Source organism: Pygoscelis adeliae, unplaced genomic scaffold, assembly GCF_000699105.1.
Source record: "Pygoscelis adeliae isolate BGI_AS28 unplaced genomic scaffold, ASM69910v1 Scaffold466, whole genome shotgun sequence".
Lineage (NCBI taxonomy): Eukaryota > Metazoa > Chordata > Aves > Sphenisciformes > Spheniscidae > Pygoscelis > Pygoscelis adeliae.
This window is the reverse complement of record NW_008825005.1, coordinates 215,323-232,186: the sequence shown is the minus strand read 5'-3', so window position 1 is coordinate 232,186 and position 16,864 is coordinate 215,323. Positions and strand designations below refer to the sequence as shown.

At 36.3% G+C, this 16,864-nt stretch overlaps 1 protein-coding gene across 1 annotated transcript in view; it reads right to left on the bottom strand.

Moving 5' to 3' along the window:
* Window positions 1-14,744, bottom strand: part of CFH (complement factor H) — a gene marked incomplete at its 3' end in the record, with an annotated part of 39,366 nt that extends 24,622 nt beyond the window's left edge. The window contains exons 1-8 of the mRNA XM_009326186.1: window positions 14,595-14,744; window positions 10,449-10,634; window positions 8,494-8,599; window positions 7,070-7,146; window positions 5,076-5,270; window positions 3,754-3,924; window positions 2,188-2,255; window positions 862-955 (exon numbers count right to left, since the gene is read on the bottom strand). Coding sequence (XP_009324461.1) covers window positions 862-955; window positions 2,188-2,255; window positions 3,754-3,924; window positions 5,076-5,270; window positions 7,070-7,146; window positions 8,494-8,599; window positions 10,449-10,634; window positions 14,595-14,655 — 958 coding nt within the window. The remainder of the gene's footprint in view (window positions 1-861; window positions 956-2,187; window positions 2,256-3,753; window positions 3,925-5,075; window positions 5,271-7,069; window positions 7,147-8,493; window positions 8,600-10,448; window positions 10,635-14,594) is intronic.
* Window positions 14,745-16,864: the final 2,120 nt, after the last annotated feature.

Genomic DNA, 16,864 nt, shown 5'->3' with positions numbered 1-16,864 from the left:
CACACATACGTAGAGAAAAGATTAATCCAGATACAAACAGTGCACTTTTTGGGAATAGTTCAAATCACCCAAAGGTTCGTTTGCAAGACTGATTTCATCAGGGATTCTCTCACATCCTGTTCTCTAAGTGTTTCTTTTATTTTCACTGACCAAAGATCAAAGAGTCCTAGATTACAAAATTAATTAATAAAAATATTTACTTACTTATTTGTTAATGCCGTGCCTACTGGGCAAAACTATCATTGTAGTCATGGGAAGTTTAAGCCAAGAAAGGACTCATAAGCAATCAAGAATACCTCGTTTTGTTATTTGACAGGTTAAAATAGGTAGAATAAAACGGTGATTGCTCATAATATACCAACACGCAACTGAAAGTAAAAATCTAAAGCGGTGATAGCTACGATGAAAGAAACCTTGCAACCATTACCTGTGTTTCGTTTTGGTTTGGATACTTTAACACTCACTATGTCCTCTTATCTTGACTGGCATGCTACTCCTCAGGTGGAGCACAAACCTTCCTGACAGGGAGCTGACTATAGCACTTTTTCAATGCATACTTTCACAAATACAGTAATAGATAATACCCGTGTTTATAAACATAATGTAAATGTAGATTATACCAGTGTTTTCATAGACGATTTTTCTGAAGAGTACTTTCAGAAGAAGTGGAGAGAAACAGGCAACTGCAGGACTTATTTTTCTGCTCAAATACAGGTGTCTACAATTGATCAGATGAACTGTGCATCTGAAATGCAGATTTTTCTTTTGGTTTAATTAAAAAGGAAGGGAGAGATTCTCCCACATCATGCACCTTTAATTTTGGTGACTTCCCCTCTGCGCTAGGTTTACACACACTCTTACCGTCAGCAAGTGTATTGGCGGTGGGAAAACCAATTGCCCGTTGAATAAAGTGTCTCTGATAGTACAGGCAGATGCAGTTCGTGTACACCAACAACTGCAAAATTACACACAAGATGTATTTGACAGATCAAAATCATTCAAGTATGGTGCATATTTACCAGCGATACATGAAGGAAGCTCGATATGCCCATTAAAACAGCGCTTGGTAGGAGAGGCTGTGAGATGAAATCCTGTCATGCACATAAACTTCTGCCACTGACCGCTTTGAATCAAAAATGTGTGTCTTTTTCCATTGGAGAGAAGAAGGTTTTGGACTTCCAGTTGCTGTTTTGTAATGGTACATGGTGCTAGGGGAAAGGAGAGAAATTAAAACTGGTGGAGTATGAATCTTTGGTGGCTTTTAGCATGTGAAGCACCTCCTCAGCAAAGAGAGCGCAAAACCAGCTTGGTTCTCACTCAGCAGTGTTTTTTAAAAGTAAAACACAGACGACTTAAACACTTGAACTCTATCATAATTAATTCAGGATGTTTCTGAACCATCTAGGTTCAGTGGCAAGTCAAGTAGGATCCAGAACCACTGTCTGACTATGCCCCAAGTATCAGAGCCCAGTATTATCAGTGACTGGAAGAATGTTTTCTTTGGCACTTCTCAAAAGCAGTATGTTGCTAAACTGTAGGCAATGCATATTAATTACTATCATTACTAATCTTGAAGCAGAAAGGTCAAGAACTGAGTGGACACTAAGACTGACTGCTCTGTATTTCTAAAGGAGTCTTTCTGGAAGAGGTCCCAGGAAGGTGGGTGGTACATAACATCCTACGTTGCCCTGTTGCCAACATTTTTTTCCAGTTTCAAGTGTTTGGCAATTTCTTGAAGACAATTCAAGGCACTAATGATTTCCCCCAAAATTTGCATCAAACTATTTCAACTGGGACATAACATGCATATTTCTGTTTGTGGGACTTGGAGATTTAGTTATAGCCTTTAAAGTGCTGTAGTTGAATGAAACTAAAGTAAAATCCATGACCCAGAGGGCTGATGTCAAACGGGACTAGTCTCAGAAATTATGGCTTTGTCGTCTTAACTGCTCAGAAGGCCTTTGGGAGTTAAAAAGCAAGAGGGAGTTTCAGCATTATAAATGTACTAATTTGTAGAGATTCTCAGACAATGTCTGATGGGAAGTTTGAACACCATGGATAATGTGGTTGTGCAATTACAGTTCCGATGACATTAAACAAACTGCTGTCTTCATCCTAGACTAAGGGTCATGGACAGTGGCAGGATTCATGCATACCATGTTACTTTGGTCTCTTTTTATACATCACCTCGTGTCCATGGTTCTTAGGGTTAGTGAGCTTCAAATCTATGTGGTACACAATTCTTGACATAATGGCTGCGTAGAAAGCACCGTTGTATTCAGCTTTATGTATAATCCAGCACTACAATTCCATTGTAATTTTCAGCTTAGACATTTATGGCCATCAATGGACTACTTGTCCTTCTGAAATTGGACTACTTCACATGTGCTCGAACTCCTTTGGAAATAGCCATGTCAACTTCAGATTGTTCTTCCTACGACACTGCCTTACTATTTCAGAAGGGCTCTTGAAAGGCAGCTTACAAAAGTACTTTGAAAGATACTTTTGTAATTTCTAGTCAATTCTGAAAGGTTGCACAATTTCTTACTGAAGTTCCATCAGTGAAATAGGGATCATTTTTTAATTGTTCTTCTTTGGTTGGAACTGGTTGATCAGAACTAGTAGTCTGGAAATTTCAAGAATGGATATAATGACTAGCAACCAGGTGCTCAGTCTGCTCAAACTACAGTAAGACTCATCAGGACACTCAGACAAAATGCAGAGGTCAGTTCAGTAGGTCAAGCAAACTTCTATTGTCTCAAATGTTCACACAGGGTGAGATGTTGAGTGGTATTTTCCTGAGTGGTTAGTCCTACGGTTACAAGTAGCAGAGTCTTGGCTACGGTGACACAGAATCTCAACTACTGAACGTGGAAGACCTGAAGATGCATTAACTTGTATCTCCTCCTCAGAGGACTGCTTGTGATTCATAAGTAGGTCATCAAGCTAAGACTATTAGCTTTCCCCAATTTTATTCATACTGCTGCAACTCATATGGTATCAAACAAATATTTCTTTACCCAGTCTTCCAACATACAGCACAGCCACTGACTTGTACCAGTTATGTTCATGTTAAACAGACTTAAAAAGGTATCGAGACTTGACGTGAAGACAATAGGACTTCAAAAACCATACCACTTCTCCAAGAAGTTGGTTTCAAATGTTGCTTTTCCCGTGCCATGAAAAGTTTCAGATTCCTTCTATAGTTTGAATTTATCAGGTATTAATACTTTTTTTTCCTGCTTGTTTAAATATTCTTTTTAGTGTGTGATTTTTCCATTCCTTAGATAAAACATTTTCATCATATTTTGTAGAAGGTAAAGAAATTCAGCTATATACTTCCTATTTGTCCAAATTAGGATTTTTTTCTAACCCAAGTAATCCTTTTCCTATGTTCTCCCCACTAATTCAGAATCATATAAAAAAAGAATAAAATAACGACAGCTACGTGAAGTATTTTAGCATCAATCTCATTTATGCAGTATACTGGAGCAATTGTTGCTTCGTGGACCTATTTAACTACACTCAAGTAACAAAAGACTGAATTAACTGGTTTTGCTACTGCTCTCCATGGAAAACTCTTATCCAGTTGTTTGGCCCCTTTAACACCTAATCCTTCCAGATCTCCATGGGATATTGGTCAGATGTGCATGGATTTCTTTCATTATGAATAAACTAACTTTTGTCATTACTAATCTCTGAAATTACTTCCAAACACAACAAATGTGCAAAATAACTTTAGGCAAGGCTAACCAGTGCAATGAGGGGTTGGATTCCATCCTGATTCAGTACATTGTACATCTGCTCTTTCACCATATCTGTATCCTTCATCACAGCCAAACTGTAGTTGTTCAGATTCCTTGTAAGACCCCTTTGGAGAACGTACATATCCATGCAGAATTTTTGGCACATCACAGATAATCTCTGAAATTGAGAAAGACAAAACCCATATATTTTTGTTTATTTTTATTTGCTGAGAATAAATGCCTATTGGAATAAAATTCAGTTTTTTTTTCATTTGACTTCACAAAAACATTTGCATTTGGAAACTGTTTGCAACTTATTTGAGAACTCTTCAATGACCTGATTGTGGGTGCCAGGTAGAAAGTGTGGTGTAGCACAGCATCAATAGCAAATTGGTTCATGAGACAGATTTCAGGGCTTTGCTTTGGATTTTAATGGATCTCAGAATCAGCATATAAGGCAGGGGACGTTGTAAAATAAGCAACTATGCTAGCTGTAATTTAGGATTTCCCATTTTTCAGATAATTTCATTTCCTTGTTATTTCTAGCAAACCTAAAGCTCTCTCATAGCCAGTAGACGATTAGTTAAATCATGGCATCAACACGAGAAAAGAATTAAACTATCTATCTGGAAAATTGACTCTAGAATGCTTCACTAGCTATAAAAGAACCTCAGCATCCCCAGATTCTTGCCAAACCCGATAAAACCACTGAGATCTTGCAGTTTCCAAAAACTGCATTCATAAAGCCAGAAAATATTCAAGGCTTTGTTTCCTTGGCCACAGAGCAGGACACCAAAGCGTTCTCTTGGATTAATTTGCTAGATTTACTTTGTATTTAGGATGAAAAATAGCTCAGTGAAACTGTCATTGTTTAATAAAATTCTATATTCTGCAAATGTTACAAGCACATGTGTTTAATTCCACTTTATGATGTTCAAATTATAATAAATGGGGGTTTCAAAGCAGCAAAATGTAGTGCTGAAATTGTGAAAAAACCACACATGTATCTGACATCCCAACATATGTACTCTGCTCTTCTAGACACATACTTCCTGATCAGATAACATATAAATAATCTAAGAAATTTGACGGACTGAATATTTAACAGTGATTGTTACCATAAGCTTCCTGGGATCCATTTTTACATACTGACTCTTTCTTATCCTACTTCTTCTGCATATATGCAATGGAGATTGTTTACACACAAACTGTGCTTAATTGCTGTGGAATAAAGTAAAAGCTTTGTAGTTTCCCATATGGTAACCAGTCCCTAGAAGTCTGTGAGAATAAAGCTTCTTAATTACAGAAAACAAATAGTGTCCTTTTTACCTTGACACTGAGGCACATCACTATTCCATTTTCCATTAGAAGAGCAAATTATTTCTTTAGATCCAACAAGCCTGTATTTTGCATTACATTCAAAATTTACAACCTGGCCAAAGGAATATTCTCGGCCTAGCTCAAATGCACCAGTCATAATTATTCTTCCATTTTCTGGTGCTTGTACAGGTAAACACTTTGCCACTGGAAAATAAAACAAAACAAAACAAAAGGAAAGGAAAAAACCAGCCATTTTGAGGTCTATTCTGTAAAATAAATTGACACACACAAAAAAATTAAAAAACAGAAAACTCACTGTAATTTCCTTACATATTTTAAAAATACACACTCTTGTTACGTATTCAGATACCATTTGCAACAGATATAATAAAAAACCCTAAGCAAAAGACAGACTGACATAGGAGGAAGCTTGTAGGCCAGCTCTCATCATCACCCTCTTCTCTGCCCTTGAAGGCTAAAACAGAGCACCCACTGAACTAGATGACCTCCTGACGTCTCACCCAATCTAATTTATCCTATGATCCTATGAATTCTATGGATGGTTAGATGAACTTTAACTGATGCATAGGGCCATTAAACTTTGTCAAAATAGTTTAATTTACTTTAGAGCTATGCCAAACTGAATTTGCTATAGACAAATATCTGGAAAAGTACTGCGTTATAGACTGACTACAACAGTTCAGTTACTAACTAGTTAAGGATATCAGAACAATTATATTACTAAAGTAAACAAACACAATGTCAGCCATTAATTTAGACCTCTTGTATCTCGTAACTTTGTAATTGCAGAAAAAGGAAGAATTAACGTATGTCATCAGGTATTTCTTATTAAGGGGGAAATGACTATCAAATCTCATTCTTAAAGGTTCACATAGATATCACTGAGCATATACAAAAGTGGCTGATGTTTTGCCTATCACAGCTCCCACTTCTCTCTGACAACATTCTCCATTTTATAAGCCATCTGCCTTTTCTATGAGCTCACATCCTATCATCTGGGTTCCTCACAATTAGGACATTATACAAATACTTTCTTTCATAGGCAATCATATTTCAGCCTAATGAAAACTCCTTGATCATGAAAGAAAAATCTTATGAGGACTTTGAAATTGCAGTATCTTGGTGACATGTGACAAAAAATGTTGGAAACCATTGCTCTATACTGTGCAGATAGAGACCTGTATGCCTAAAATTGAAGACACTCAAAATCCAGTAAACTAAATGTGAAATATCTGAAACCAAGGAAATGTCAAAACACAGACAACAAACTCTAGACAAGAGAAAGGTATCTACTTTTATTTGTGATTCTTTACTTAGAAACTCTTTTCTGACATTAGATGCTTAACCTAAAGAGAAATTTCACCGCTGCACACGTATGTTAAAATAGACCGTTTAAAAATATCTTTGGGAAGAAAGGATGCTTATTTTCATAATCATACAGGTTTAAAACTGGTGAAAAGGTTTCCAAAATCAGGGAAGTATCCTCCAAACCATCCAGTCTATTAAGTCTTGAGGTCTGGGTCTCTTACTCTCATTCTTACTTAGTGAAGTTTTTCCATAGTATGCTAATAGGGAGTAGAACTTGTAACAAAATCTTAATGGCTAGGATGTTCACAAGGGTGGAGGAGGAAACTAGCTAAAAACACACATGCTTTCACATACATCTGAAATGCCTCATCCCAGCTGTCTTTTGTAACCATGTTTTGCAGACATCTACTCTGTCAGGGCCTTTTAGGTGTGGCAGAACTTTAAGCCAGTCTGGGAGTGACAGGACTCAATTTTGTGAATACTTTTTAAAAGAAGCTTGAGTGCTTATTGGACTAAAATGGCTGAGCAGTCATTGTAAGAGTTTCACTGCTGCATAACTTGAATTTAAACATATGTGAATTAATACTAACAAAGAGATCACAGACTAGTTCTAGATAGTATCAGACAGATAAAAAGACAGTTTGATAAAGAATTAAATATGAAATTCCATTTACCTTCACAGTGAGGGATGTCATTGCTCCATCCATCTGCCTGACACTCACGGTAATTTCTTTGGCTGAGCATCCGGTATCTTACCGAATAAAAAGTAAACAATGCTAAAATACAGTCTCATTATGTGACAGAAACAGCAGTGCTGCTGTTTTTGAAGCAAAGGAAGTAGGTTTCATATGTTCTAGCACAGACTAACCAAAATGTGACAAAAGTAGGTTTTTGGCCTGCATCTTCCCTATTTTGTTTCTTTTAATTGCATATGGCAAAAAATATGAAAAAAAATCAGAAAGTAAGAAGTAATCAGTAAGATGGCTTGCTTCTTTATTAGAGATAGCAAACTTTGGCTACATAACAAATAACCTAGGGGTAATTCACACAGTCAATAGCAAGGAGAGTAAAACTCCTGTTGCCTGTGCTCTACTATGACTGAAAGCCATGTGACAGCATCAAATTAGGACTTAATCCAAACCATATGTATCTCATGCTTTGATGAGCTAGTATTATCTTAGGTTTGAGGGCAACATGGCCACAATGCCATGGCTTCTGCTTTGTCTGAAATATAGTCAGAGGAAGCACAGCTAGTCTGAAATGACAGTGAAGAACTGTCTGAATTTAAGGGATTAAGGAGAATATTGATTTTGGAACTCTTTTTGTGGAACTCAAACTAGATTCCAGCAAAACAAAGACTGCAAAAGCATGGCTAAACCATTGTTCCATGCTTATAGCCGTCTTGCATTTCAAGAGGAAAGAATCCTGTCATAGGCATACTTAACTAAGCACAATACTATGTATTTGCCTTGCTGCAGTTTTAATTGGAGAAGATGAATAGAGGAGGAAGAGAGAAGAATTTCTTCCAAGCAGTCAGTGAAGACATGTTAGTGAGTCTACCAGAAATGTCTTCCTTCAAACATTTTTTACAATACATTTTACTTCATAATGCACAAAAATGATTTAAGCAAGACTGATGAGTTGTGGTTCTGAACAGGAGACTGTTGTATGGCCTAATGACTTCACTGACATAACCGCGTCATGACTGCCTGCTGACAGCACTGATTCCAGCATACAAAGCTGCATTTCCATCTGAACTGGCTGGCTGGCGGAGTCATGAGGCAGCTTTACAGACAGATCACTATTTTTGTTTTCTACTCGGACAGCCATGATTTGAAGTTAGCTACAGCCTTACGTATTTTAGACACTTTGGATGACAGCTTTCTGGTGCATGAGTTCAGTTACTTCAATAGTGCCAGACATGAGAAAGAGTTATCTTTAGTATTACTGTAGTTGCAGAAAATTAAATTAAACAATAACCAAGCATTAAATATTAGTAAGTTGTAGCTGCATTACAGACAACAAATCTATACCTGACACTTCTTTTAACATTAACACCTTATGTTAACTCCCATATACTGAATTAAATAAGTATTACCCATCATTACATCTGTACTCAACTCTGGCACCAAATACAAATTCACTTCCACTGGTAAGTTCAAAGGAACCAAACTCAGTATCTCCAGGATGTCCACAGGGCTTACCTGGTAAAAAAAAGAAGAAGAAGAAAAAAAAAATTACTTACACCATACATAGGAATGTGAAAGTGTGAAAGAGCACTTTTCTAGCAATTAGTAGCAAATATGGGCCTTTCAAAAATTCAGAAATGCTCAGCATTAGCTTGATTAACCCCCCCTTTTTTAATCACTATCTTCAATGAGAACATATTGGAGTAAGGATCTGCTGATTAAAAAAAAAAAATTAGCAGGTTTTATTCCTTTAAAAAGGCTTGAGCTTATCTTAAGTTTTATGACAAATTTAATGGCAGGATGTAACTTCAGCTTTTCATACAACTTGTGACATAAACTGGTCCAAAGCTTCCACTACAGAATCCATCCATGATTTGAAATGAAATTTCCTCCGTCTGATGGGGATTGTGCTGAGTAAAGTGGAATGATCTAAGGCCACAGGAGTCTTTTGGTCCTCAGTCCTTTCTGCTCAAAGTTCCCCATAGGACTTTTCTTGTGGTCTGGCCCTAACTATTTGCCCTAGATTCCCAAAAGAATTGCAAAGATGAACACACCATCCCTCTCATTCATCCACTTTTGATGTTATAATACGGACTGCAAAATAAACTGCATAATTAAAACCTATTAGGCCGCCTCAGAAGAAATCTTTCCTGGTCCCTGTCAAGCTAGGCAATTTCATTCCTTGGAGTGTATCAACATCCTTGTTTTTTCCAAGGAAGAGGTGTTTGACTAGGCCCTAAACATGCTCCAGTGTGATTCAGAGAAAACGGACAACCTCATGATCAATTTTGCTGTCTAGTGTGGCCTATCCTGAAAAGGGAACGTGATCACTTAACCTGTGGCAGACCATCCCTTTTCTCCTTCCACCTGCATCTTGCCAGTGTCAGTATCTACTCACTGGGTGGCAGTATTTACTAAAATATGTTACTAAAAAGCAACACCAAATTTTGTATAATTTGAAAAAGCTGTGTTCACTGAGTAGTTATACAAATACATATAAAACCCGAAAAGGTGACTAAATAAAAAATGTAAAAGAAACTAGTGACCACTTTATTAATTCATTTTTACTCATGATTTGTATTCATCTCTGTTTGAATGACACCTGGGACTTAATTTTGTATTACCAAACAAACATTTACATTCTACTAGTAAAAATTTTGTATATTAGATATGCAAGAATAAAAGCTCGTGTGTCTAAAATTTCTTTGTGTTTAGAAGTCATTTATTACAAAAAAGAAGTATCTGCTGACTAACAATAATAAACTTCAATTTCTTCACTAACGAATTCTGTATGAAGGTGTGTGATACTTCTAAACTCTTAACACAGTATACTAGAGATAATAAATAGCAGCTCTCATCCTAATCATGAATTTTCCTTCACAGATTAAAAGAAAAGACAGGGAAAAACAATTTCCCACGTCCAAGAAATTATATCTTTCACAGAACTAGTTTAATAGACTGAAAAGAAGACAATACTGTCTCTTGATTCACATTCAGAAGCTAGGTTACTGCTTCATTCTGCTTAGACTGTAAAATTCATCTGCATTAGACTTTTTCTAAAATTTTGGAAGTGAGCTCCTAATAACAACTTAACTTAATAACTTGTCGTTACATAAATTGGGTTAATAAGGCTGGCCTAGAGTAAGATCTTATCCTGTAAAGAAAAAAAAAAAATCCTTCGATCTGGAGAAAAGGAACTTCCAAAACTGTTTCTTTAAGCATACATACTTTTTAGGATGATATTTTAAAGGATGCTGAAACAAGTTACAAGTAAAGATACAATGGTAATTTCACATTGACATCACTGGCAAGGAATGTGATCTGTCAGGTCAAATGTTTGCACATATTTTGCATAAATACTTACTTCTGCATTCTGCCCCTGGGAGATGTTGCTTCCATGCTCCATCAGCACACTCAAACACAATTCGTCCAAGTTTTATATATCCAGGCCTACATCTGTATGTTACTTGAGTACCATGTGGATAGGGAGGCTTGTCCCATCTTTCAGTAGGCACTTCTTTAACCCTCCTAGGAGGAGGTTCTTTACAAGCTAAAAATTGTAAATAAAAATACTGGTGACTGAAGCACATGCTTCAAACACCAAAATAATTTTACAATAGAAAATATAGCAAGAAATCCTGGGGACAGTTGTGATCAAATGAGCATATGTTTTCTACTTAATCATCACAAAATAGAAAACCACAAAGAATCCACATTTTGTAGGAATATGAATAGATATTTAGAAGGACATAAGAATAGTCAAGCAAGTGCCAAGAAACCACACGGGACAGCCATAATTTATGAAATGTATTTTAGTTACAAAGACTGAGACGAGACTAGTGCCCTGGTTCTAACCACAGACATCTCTTACCCTTCCATCTGTAGGAGCTCCTCCATGCCTGTCCTTCCATTACCATAGAGAACAACTGTGTGCACTCTGTAGAGTTTCCTTTCAAACTACTTTCTTCTGCAGCCACCACCATCCTTACTGATACTAAGTTCATGTGTCATTTGATCAAGTTCTGTCAAATCTCCCCTCACCTTTACATTGCCTAAACTTTCTCTCCAGGCTGAGATCACCTGATATTCCAAAACTTACTTCCTCCTGTCCATGAGATTACTTCTTATGACAAGTTACTTATTATACAGTGTAATTAATTCTGGGTATTCACTTTGACCTTTGTTAGCTTCAAAGCATTTTGACTCAATTTGGGGGATGGATGGTGTTGTCTGATATTTCTCATTAGCTCAGTATTATACAGTCCTTCCCCAAAAGCTCCTTCCTGGGCCTTCTTCAGTGTCCATGAAATGTACAGCCAAGCCCATATGAATTACAAGAAATGAGCCTGAATTAATTTTGTTAAGAAGTTCCTCAACAGCTTGAGAATAAGAAAAATCACACTAAAGGGGAAAGAAACAAAGGTTGGGAAGCTGTTAATGAAAGACTAAACAATCTTTGTTAAGAAACATTTTGTTGTTGTTTATAATAATTGACCTAATTTCAGTGACTAATTCTCTGTGCTTGGGTGACTAAAATGTACCTATTTTAAAGGCTGAAGCTTTACAGTAACAGAGCCTGGACAGTCTAGCTAATTGATGCAATGAAGTCTGTTTTACACGTGAACGTGAAAGGTGAGAATTCATCAAGAATAAATAAAACAACTGCTGAGAAATGAAGCCTTAGGAAAGAAATGAAACCTCTGTATAGAAAATAAATGGGAGAAGAAACGTCCACCAGGGAAGGAAATGTCTTGGTGAGTAGATTGATTACTCAGTAGAGAGCTGGCACAGAAGTCCTCTCACAGGAGGACTTTAGTTGTAAGGCCAGAGGTTTGAGAAAGCAGCAATACTCTCACTGAAGCTTTCCTACAGATTGTCCAGGTGCTGCCTGAAAGTGGGACTACAGGAAAAACATGTAGGATCTTTCCTCATGCAAGGGACGTGGAATTACGGTTTGCTGAATCAAACTGTGGAGATCACAACCACAAATTAAGTAGATGTGATTTCTAATACAAAGTGGGCAAATTAAATACTCATTCTTCCACATCAAAGTGTGGAAAGTGAATTTTACTTTAGTTATACAAAGACATACCCTTGAACACTCACTGTTTTTATTTCAGTCAGTAGAGTAACTACCAAATTAGAGGCATAATTTTAGAAAATTGTTTAAAAATCAAGAAAAAGATTTGTTACAAGAAAAAAATCTGTATAATTTTAAGTGTAGCTATGGCATTTTGAAAATATAAAGAAAAGAATGTTAATTGTGAGAGGTAATAACTTTATGTTGGCTAGCTTAAGTAGCCAGAAGTAGACAAGCTTTGATCATACTACTGAGTGCTAAAGAAAGAGTATGCCCACATGTTCATGGTTTTTTCCAACTACTTTCATAAGTATGCTCCCTCCTATGAATGATTACATCTGAGTAAAAATTATTGCCTCTGCCCACTAGAGGGTACTACCCTACTATCCAAAAAGGTAGCAGCGACATACTTTTCTTAGCAAGATTAAGACACATTCACTTTTTAACGTTTTTGCAAAACGCAGGAATAAGCGAAATGAACAAGATTCCTCTAGCTAGTTCTGTCTTTCAAATGTGTTAAAAATGGTTAGTTTACCCCAAAAAAAGGTCTTTGTAATGATGAGAAAAGGAATTTTTCTAATTCTACATATTTTTCATTAGAGCTCGTTAAAATTAATGCTTTCAGTTTGCAAGCCAAGAAAGCACACTCTGAATTCTACGATTTAAAAAATAGGCTATTTAGTACAGGGAGAGCTTCTCTGCTCTATTCCTCCCTTCTGAGTTGTATTATATTTTTATTGTCTGTTGTGCAGAATGGGGCCTCTTAACTCCTCGTTTACATTAAAAAAAAAAAAGGCATGAAAGATAATCTCCTGATAGTCTTCTCATCATTACTAAGACATGCTTCTTTCTGGGTTTTATTTCAACTCTCTCTGTTCTTTACCACTCCTCTCCTGATGTTAAACTATGTGTTAACATCGTGTCACAGTATGTATATGTGTTTCTGACTATAGCTAATTATTCTTTTTTTTTAATGCGGTTTCTTAGTAGCTTGAGAAGAAGAAATCTGCTGACAGGATGTACTTCAAAACTATATTAATTACATCATGCACTCACCATGTGTACTCACCAAAATTGGGAGAGTTTTATTTTTATATTAGAAAGCATGCACTAAATGCATACCTTCCAATCCTTTAGTGAGAGACTAGGAGAGCTGGAATTAATCATTTAGTATCTATATGTGACTGGACCTCAGTTAGAAATAGCTCAAGCTGCTTTCTTGCCGTCAGTCATTATGCTGGTAGCAACTTCCATGAAGTCAAGCACAAACTATGAATTCAGGTAGAAGTATTTTTCTGCCCTTGTGCAAAAACCCAGCTCTCGAACAACTCACATAGACTTCCAATATGAAGCTTGAACTAAGAACCCTGCATGACCGTGGTAATAGCTGTTCCCGCTAAATCAAATATTGCTACATTCACATTCCTTTGCAATCTTTCTGATCTAAAGAAAGCATTGTGAAAAGGAAGTGCAAATTCAGGCAAACTTTCTTTTAAAATTCCAGGACTTTTCTGGACTACTTTGCAAACAAATTAGACTTTATTAGTTGCTTTGGACCAGATATATAAAAAAGATAATACATTTCATTAATGTCCTGATTTTTCAATTTTTCAATTTTTCAAAGTAAAATCCATCAGATTGTTTTGATTAATAAGGTCTTCATAATCTTCACCTAAAATTAAAACCAACCTGAACTGAGCAAAGACACACTAGCTCAAAAACACATAGCACCCTTTCTGCAACAGTTCATGTAAAGAAACCCAGACAGAAAGCAAAAGAATTAAATCACATGTAAACATACAATAAACAATATAAACACAATATCAAGAAAAATAAATCAAACTGAGAAGCAGAAAATATCAGAGGCTTCTGAAAATATATCCAGAATACCAGCTATCTCTTTAAACATGTACGAAAGCATACCTGTATACATTTATCTCATTTAATGGATTAAAAACAATCTGTCATTCAACAGATATTTTGTAAGCTTTTCAGTCAATTTAGTAATCATTCCTCTTTCTCAGATTATTGCACAGATTATTCCAGACAGAAAGAAATGTACATTTGTTGAATATTTTCTATTTGAATCTACGAGCTGTTTACGGGTTTTAGATGTTAGAATAATTAACAAACATAATTAATAACAAATGAGTTGTCCGGCTCTAGTTTAAAGGATTAGTAACCATTAAATATGTTGTGCAACAGATTAATAACAGCAATAGTTATCCCAAAAAAATCGGTGAAATAATACTTATGACAGGATACTAAATACTAAAGGTGCTAAATACTGCCAGAAGAAATCTCAATTATTGTTGTCAGAAGTTCATTAAAATAGGCTACAATGCAAACATTTTATTTACATATTGTTTTAGTGACCATCTTCACATACACTTTAAGAAAGTGGGGGTTTTTTTTCATACTAAAGCTTACCTCTTTCTGCAGTACAATACATCCAACATAAGAGCAGAGCTGTATAGCCCAGGAATGACATCCTAGAGATTCAGAAACTCAGCAAACACATTTAGTACCGTAGCCTACTTTTTTGATTACTTTGTGTTATTTCCACTCCTATTTTACTCACTAACTGCTCCAGGGACTGACCTTGCAAAGCATTTATACTCTGATTTCAGCAGTCACTTCCCTTAATCCTCTTGCAACACACAAGTGTTTCTTTTTTTTTTTTCTCCTCTCCAAACTTAGCTAAATGAATAAATAAATAAATGTCTGGCAATTTTTGTCGACACAGTCCTTCCCCGCGATCTGCTTGTTTTTACATCATACCTCACTTTTTTCATATTTATCCCTTCCATATTCAGATAAGCTTATTTCTTTTGGTATCCAAAAGAAGTTGTACAAATAAATTATTTTGTGATACCTTGTGTCTTATATGCCTAGTTAAAAACCAGAAATTAACATTAAATATGTGTAAAAATGAACTTCTCTACTATATGCATATCATTCAAGATCTATGATGAAAACAATTGAAATAAAAAAAAGACAAAAATACAAAGTGACTTACTAACCCACTGGTTCTTGTATAAGATAACCAACTACACAGAGCAAAGGAAATGTACTTGATCAAATACTTGATTAAATAAACCTAGGTGATGTTGAAGCATTTGTTTCAGTATCACATGAGGAATGATAAGATGGAGCAAATGTGAATGAATTTTAATGTGGATAATGAACTATTCAAAGAAAATAATAAAGATTGTACTAAAAGAAGAACTATATGGCAAACTGGGCTAACAGAGGAACTCCTCATGTATTCATGTAAGCAACAGTCTTATTAATATTTTCACTAAATGTCTTGGCTTTATAAGAAGTGGAAATGCGGATCGTATGAAGAGAATTATCTGATACTGAGAATTAGGGAAAAAAATGTAAAAGTACAAAGTGGTCTCAGGAGATGGACACAAAACAGCTGCACACTAGATACCCCGTAGTGGTGATGTCTGACTGGCATGGAGTATACACAGATCAATCTTGTATATGCTCCCAAAAGACCACATAACATACCCATAAAATCACTGGCTTAGTTAGCCTACTGATACAGGACAAAAAAGAGTGTGTTTAGAGAACAGATCTCAAATCAAACCTGAATTCCAAAGCAGTTAAAACTTTTTTTCGTCTCAAAATGCAGCTGGAATTAATTTTATTTTTTTTTTAACCTGGGCTGGGTTTTCAGTTACCAGTTCTAAGCAATGGTCTTAGTGAAAACTGGCATTCAGCTGTTTTACCTACAAGAAATCTTCCAGACAGCATAACATCTCCTTCCTTTCCTTCCCCCTTTCTCTTTCCAAGTGACTCATATGTGGAGAATGAACTCTCGCTCTGCTCCACGACCCTGTGATGATCAGCCTGCATCCATTTTGCAGTTACTCATGCATACCTGATCAGTAGAAAGATATTTTTTTCACTGCCTACGTTGAGTTCTAAGAAACAGCTCCTCACAGAACTTCACTGACCGAATCTTTAATTCCTTTTGTTCTGTGGTAGAGAACTATGTGCTGCTGCAGACAGCATGCTCTAACTGCACCAACAGTCCCACCTGTCTTCTCTGCACCAATATAATTGCATTACTGTATGTGCATGCATTTACATGCTTCTGTACCAGTGGCTGCTGGGTGCAAAAGCTAGTTTCTTTGCAGTGGTGAGGAACTTAGGATCATTTAACCTACCCTGTCACAGCAGCAGTACTAACTGCTTTTCAAATGCAGCAGTGACACTGCTGCTTTCCAATTCCTTAACCCCTGTGGGAAGCTCAGAGAGCTGGAAAAACATTGAGGCAGGCTGCTAGGAGGCACTCAGATTCCAACCCAGTGGCTCAAACCAATTAGCTGTGAAAATCCATGCTGCAGGCATGGGTTCTATAATTTCTCCAATTTTAAGTGTTGTATTTTCTGATGTCATGAAGCTTAAAGTGGTTCAGGTTTTATCAAACTGCTTTTGGGTTATTAAACCACTTGTCAAATCATTACAGGCTTGAAACACAGTCAAAGATACTTTCAGCTACAGCTGAACCAAAACTGGAACTGAACGTAAAATTTACCATAGATTTCCTGACTGCTTTCTATGAATACAGGCAATGTTAAAACTACTTAAGCTAAAAGATAACATCAGCACACAAGAGCAGATAGGTATAGACTTCCCATGAATAAATTTAAGCTGAAAATTAGAAGACTCACCTAGGTAGTGAG